The sequence below is a fragment of the Solanum tuberosum genome, unplaced genomic scaffold (assembly GCF_000226075.1).
Source record: "Solanum tuberosum cultivar DM 1-3 516 R44 unplaced genomic scaffold, SolTub_3.0 scf00095, whole genome shotgun sequence".
Classification (NCBI taxonomy): Eukaryota; Viridiplantae; Streptophyta; class Magnoliopsida; order Solanales; family Solanaceae; genus Solanum; species Solanum tuberosum.
Window position 1 is genome coordinate 1,679,606 of NW_006239021.1, and position 6,824 is coordinate 1,686,429.

Below are 6,824 nucleotides of genomic sequence, written 5' to 3' on the forward strand. Positions count from 1 at the left end.
AATGTATATAATTGTTGTGCTAAAATCATACCTAATTGAGTTGTAGTTTATTTAATTAGACATTTGGAGATTTATGTATTTCTTAATCGTGTATTTAGATATGTAAGCAATTCAAAGTCAATTTAATGTTAATTGTTGTGCTAAAATCATCTGAACCTTTGTTGAATGGATCAATTAATTCAGAACATGACATGTATATAAATAACTTGCTCTTATCTTGTTCAAATAGTGATTATGAATTATAAAGGTTATGTTTAATAAAGCTAGTATGTCAATTCATTGAAATAAAATTGAGGATTAAGTTGAATTGTCAGGAAAGCATATTAATGGCATTTGATAGTAAAATTGATAAGTACTTATAGTAACTTCGTCCGCACAGACTTAGAAATGGGAAGAAACCACTTAACATTTTTTTGACTATCTAGAGTTTTGGTCTCCCATGACGTTCCCTCACTTTATTGATCACTATGCTACACCTTTGGACGGATCTATTGACAACTGCAGCCAATACTTGAATTGAGGTAATCCTAATATTAAGGTGGTTAGCAAATTCAAAGTTAATGATAATCATATCATCATATTATACTAAAAGTGGGAAGAATGTTAGGCAAAAGTTAGATTATCATTTTGTCGCTATAGCACATACAAATACTATTAATCATCTAATAAATTGCTAATTAATTATTAAATAGTAAATTTTAGTTACTACAAGGGAGAGTTACACATTAAGCCAATATCAAATTCTTTCGGTTACAATTTATTTATGTTGTATGGTGAATTAATATTAAATTGTTATAAGTAATTATTATCAAGAAGACAAAAAGATTCATAACTATATTGTTCAATGAATTACAGGTGAAGATCAAATGTTACATAATTAAGTAGGAAATTGATGTGCCTCTTTTATTGTTTTTCCTTTCATCTCCCCCCACCTAAAGTTTTCCTATTTAAAGTCACCTAGAAAGGGAAATGAATTTACAAATCTCATATCTGATCTTCTTACTAAAGTATGTTAATGTCAATTCTCTTTATAAATTAAGATCCATTTTCTCATCTTTGGTATATCATTTCTTTCTTCTTTTTTGATTTTTCTTTCTGGTCATAGTCATAGACCGCAAGAAGAAAAGTTGTCATCAATCTTTGTAGAATTGTTAAGGGCAATAACATTATTGTTGTATTTGGGTCAAAGACGTTATGATTGATTGATTGATTGTAAAGAAGGTTTGGAAGAAAATAATACTTTCTTTATTCATGTTGTATGACTTACAACAAAATAATGAATTATTTGTACTATTTTATGTAAAGTTCTTATAATGATGACCATTTGTAAGTGATTTTTGTATTAGTTAAGTAAATGTTATTTTATAATGTATTCTTTTCTTATTCCTTTTTAGTTAAATATGTTCTCTGCTTATATAAAGAAATTTGTGTCTAGATTACAATTAAATAGACATTACATATTTAGACTTAATATAATTATTGGTGTGGAACATGTACAATATTATATTTCGTATTTCCAAATGAAATTAAAAATTATCTCAATGAAAGATTAGATATTTTATTATATGCCAGATTATTTGTGTTTTACATGGATAATATGAAATATTTGGAAGATTTGTTGAATGACTATACATGCATTTATAATTAGTTCATAATTATCTCATGAACTAGTATATTGCATCTTTAATTAATAATAAAGAGATCTAAAAGTATTAAGTTCACTAGTGAATTTGACTGAAAATAATATTTTTATAATTTCATATAGCGAAAATAAATTTTAATTTTGTCATATTGATTAAAACACAAAAATAATATTTTTATTGGTGTTAGATGAACCACATTTAAAAATAAATAAATTTGCTTTTCAATTAAAAGAAAAATGAAATAAAACCTAATAAAACTAAAATCATAAAAACACACAACATATTTTTTAACAAAGTGAAGTACATATGACATTATTATGCATATTTGATATAGTCTTTGAGACAATATATTGAAAAGAGCACAAATTTTTTTCTTCAAAAAATTGATGAACGTACAATAATGTAGTTGTCTAAACAATGATACTTACTCATGGCATCTCTATGAGAAACTTGCATAATTATGCTTTCTAGACTTATTTAGCACACTTATATGGTGACAATAGAGAGAATGACTGATCATCTAATTTAGGAATAACTTCACCAATTAAGAGGATCCTGTAATTGTCATACAAACATCTAATGTAACAAAATATTGTGAAAATTTATGATTACTATCAAGATAAATTCTCATCTCCTACTTGTACGTGAATCCCTAGTATTCTCCCACAAATTTTCTCATCAATCATCTCAATTTGTTCTTTGTCTCATGGATGACTTTGTATTCCACATTAGTTAGTCCACTTGCCAAACACATTCTATAAAAAAAATATATAATAACTTCAACATACATAATTTCACAATACATTATGAGAATTAAGGTGATCAAGAAGTTAAATAAGAGATTGGACATACCAAAGAGAATTTAATTAGTGTCGTCTGGGTTTCATATGTGAAGAGTGAAAAATTATAAATCAATTCACCTTTTGTCTTGAAATAAATCGCATTCCACATTCTTCAAATCTTATTCCTTATCATCAAATCATGTCTATTATAATGATCAACTCTGGAAAAAAAAGGAAAAATATGTTAGACTAACAATCTAGTTAAAAACAAATATAGTAAGCAAGCTACTACATGAAGAAAAAAAATACACTTCCAATCTATATATAGTACAAAAATATAAAATATGAAAAGACACAAAATTAATTAAAATATAATTACTCAAAAATTAATACATACTAATTAATATAATTGAAAATGAAGAAACTGTTGGTGGAAAAACCGAAAAGGAAGAAAACTTACAAGTTACAGCTAATCATTAATTTCACAATACAGAAAAATTAAAATCTCTTAATTAGTGCTAATTTTTAGTCATTAGTTATTTTGGTATAAGAAAACTTACAACTAATCAAATAAATGTTCCTTTTTGGTTAATTTTAGTTACCTCCAATTTTAGTAGTAATTTAATTTAATTAAATTAAGTAAAATTCACGTTCCGTTTTAAGTTAATGCTATACTCAAATTAACATTATTTTTTGGTTAGTTACTGTCGATTTAGCAGTAACTTAATCAAATTAAACTAACCAAAATTAACGTTTTCTTTTTAGTTATTGTACATTTATAGTCATTGTATCATTACTTTTGGAAGAAATAAATGTTATGAAGGCTCATATTTTTGAATAATTTTTTAAACATATTTTTGAACAGAAAATGAAAGTAAAAATTGAAAATTCTGAAAAATAGATAAATAGTGATACTGGTCATTGAAGCATATCAATGATCCATATAAAATTAGATAACTAATTTAATTTTCAAAAAAACACTCTTACTCTAACAATTATTTGTTTAACACTAATTGGTAAAAATTGCTCCTATATCCACCATCATTTATACTTTCTAGTGCAACATTTATCCTATAAATACTTAACATTTACAAGTCAAATATTATAATAAAATGTCTAAGGACTTATGAGGAGCCCGATTATCATATACTATAAGGGGTCGTTTGGTACAAAACTTAATAGCACGGGGATTAGTAATGCAGGGATTAATAGTGCATGTATTAGTAATGCAGAGTTTATTTTTATCAAGTGTTTGGTTCATTGTTTCCCACCTCATCTTGTGTTTGGATTGAAACTCTTTAAAAATATTCTTTCCAATTATACCTTTTTGAATTATTATGTAATTGGGTTTGTTGTGCCGTAATTTTCTTACCTTTAGAAAAATCACATTTTTGAAATGTTCTAAGTATAAAACAATTTAAGAAAAATACTTAGAAAAGAGTCGCCACTTAATTTTTTAAAGAAATTAAGAAAACTTATAATTTTCAAAGATTTAAACAGAAAAAATCATTTGAAAATATCAAAAGAGGGTTCGGGGTTCAATTTACACTTCGAGAAGGGGTTTAAGCATTCGAAGTGTCCGCTAACATGCGGTTGACTTGCGACTTGACTAAAAGGTATATCAGTGTATATGAGCATATATATCAGCTCTTTTGATGTATCTCTTGCTTCTGAACACCTGCATTTCGCCTCAGCCCTCTGTTTTTGCGTTTTGGGCCTACATATTAGCGTATACCGCTGTATACAACATGTATACAGCCCATTTTTTACTTTCCGGGGCCTGTTTCAGCTTCCCTTTCACCGCAAATATGAGGATGACTCGAAACGACTCAAGGATATGCGAGAGTGGAGTCCAAAGTGAACTCGGATTGGTATCACATGCAAAGATAACAAAAATAAAAGATTAGCACTTGTATTTGTGAAATAACAACTCTTAGTGACAAATAAGACTAAAGATTAGGATATGGATTAAGCCACTGTTAGTGAACAAAGGGAGTAGTGACATGCTAAGATAAACATTCTAATCAACCAAAGAGTCATAAAGTAATAGATCAGAATATCTAAAATCGGATAAACATGAGATAACTCATCTTAGTTAAAACGGATAAAATCTCCACAAATGAGCCATCCAAGATAACTAAATTTATTTAAGGTTCCCGGACATGGTTCAGCAAGGGGCCAAGGGCTCACTGATGCAAAGGAAAAGCACCATAAGTTTTGACTCCAAATAATAATATATATCAATCCAATGCATGTACCCGTTAAAGAAGCTTGAAAGAATATGAAATCACATGGTAGTTTGAAATCTAAGTTAAACAAAATGCCTTCTTGAAAGGATAATTCATGTGATGAAGTAACCAAATCATTACTGTCTTTAGTGATAGACACTACTGCCAAGACATTCATATATATATATTCTCTCCATTTCTTCTTTATTTATTTATTTTTTCATTTGTTGAAAGGAATAAGGAAAAATATTTTTCTTTCTATAACACAAGCATAAAAAAAAAGCGTGAAAACTATTTAATAGAACAAATGGCCATACATTAAGGCATAAAACATACGCGGCAAATGTTGAAGCCTAACCAACCAAATGCTATCGTACCAACAGGTGAGGGAATGAGCTGAATATTTAAATCTCATTGCAATATGCATAAAGAGGAGCTAATAGAACTCCATTAGTGACTACTAAGTATATACTTTTACACATAATTCTAAGTTAAAACAAAATAAATCAAGTAAATAACAACAAAATAAATCGAGTAAATAACAAGAAGGAAAGGAGAAGAAACCACCTTTTTTCGGGCAGCGTCCTGAGACGAGAACGAGCTAGCTACGAGAGGATTCCACCAACACGCCTGAGAAGTACTGGATCGGCCAAACTATCTCTTATTTTTTAGATGAATTTTCTTAGTTTCAAAGACTTTTTTTTTTCCCCACCTCTTCCAACTCTATTTTTCTTCCTCCTTGCAATATGCATAAAGAGATGAATATATAGATGGAAATTAGGGGGAAACGGGTATAATTTTGAATTTTGAAATTTGAATTCCTTTCCCTTTTCAAGACGACAGTGGAAGGGATTTGAAAATCCCTTAGAAAAGGGGAAAAGAGACGTGAGAGTGGTTGGATTGCAGGCGAGGAGGACGACTTTTCTCCAGATTTGCCGGACTGATGCGACTGATTGCTGCTGGATTGCTGGAGGTTCTGGGTTTTGATTTTTTGCTGGAGAAAGAAGAAGAAAAACGTACAGGGGTCATATGGGTCTGTTTTGGTACTGCTGTAGGAATGGGTTTCTATTGGAGTTGAATTGGGCTGAGAATTGTATAAAAGAAGTGGGCTGAAAGTTGGGAATGTTGGGCCAAGATTTGGTCTTAAAATTGGAAGAAAGTGGACTATGGAAGTTGGCAAAATGAGGCTTAAATTGCAATTAAAAAATAAAAAAAATGGCCAAATGAATTTCAATTGTAGCCAATCAAATTAAGAACTTAGTCGAATTGATTAAATTAGTAAATTCAACTAATAATTAAATATGACGAATTAATAAAATTAATTAATGAGCTTCTTAATCTTAACGAAATAAAATAATCAACTCAAATATAAACTAAATAATTAAAAATATAAACTATTGTATAACTAAACTAATTAACCAAATATTTAATTAAAACAAAAATATTTTTGAGACGATTTTCAAATATTCATAAAATATACTAATTATATAAAGCATATATATTATTCAAAATTTAGAAGACGTAACAAAACTACTTAAAATAACTTGAAAACTTTAGTGAATTTTATAAAATTAGTTATTTCAAATCGTTCCAAATTGAAGAAGCTCGGTGATTAATTAATATTGTGGAGGTCCAAACTTGGGTGTCAACAGGGTTAAGGTAGATAATTACCGGATAATATTTTTTTTTTATGGCCTTCTAATTAGCTATGAGAAGAACAATTTTGTTGTCATATTTGCTATTTTTTCACTTGAATTATGTGAGGATATAACTGTCATCTTAATAAATTGATCACTCACAAAATGTCAATTTTCAATTTTAAAAAGATAAACAATCTACTTTTAAAATCGAAAAGACGGTCAACAAATGGTAAAATTGAATAAACCATTTACATTTACACATAAAAATTGCAAGTTATAGTTTAAATATGTATGTAATTTTTTAAAAAAAATCAAAATACAAATAATTAGAAAACCACACAAATATATATATATATATAATACATTCAATTAAGATCGCAAATGTCATGTAGTGATATATTTGCCTTTTAATCAGTAAATGTTAAATAACTAACATTTCATAATTGTATTGGATTTATTTAGTAACAAACAACTCTCTCTAAATAATTTGTAAGCTAATTTAATTAAATAAATTTACTAGTGCAAATATAA

The 6,824-nt window shown here is 28.0% G+C and overlaps 1 protein-coding gene across 1 annotated transcript in view; it reads right to left on the bottom strand.

Annotated features, from left to right (window-relative positions):
• LOC107060749 (uncharacterized) overlaps positions 1 to 988 on the bottom strand; it is a 2,777-nt gene extending 1,789 nt beyond the window's left edge. Inside the window, exon 1 of the mRNA XM_015308979.1 lies at positions 980 to 988. Within this exon, the coding sequence (XP_015164465.1) occupies positions 980 to 988 (9 nt within the window). The remainder of the gene's footprint in view (positions 1 to 979) is intronic.
• Positions 989 to 6,824: the final 5,836 nt, after the last annotated feature.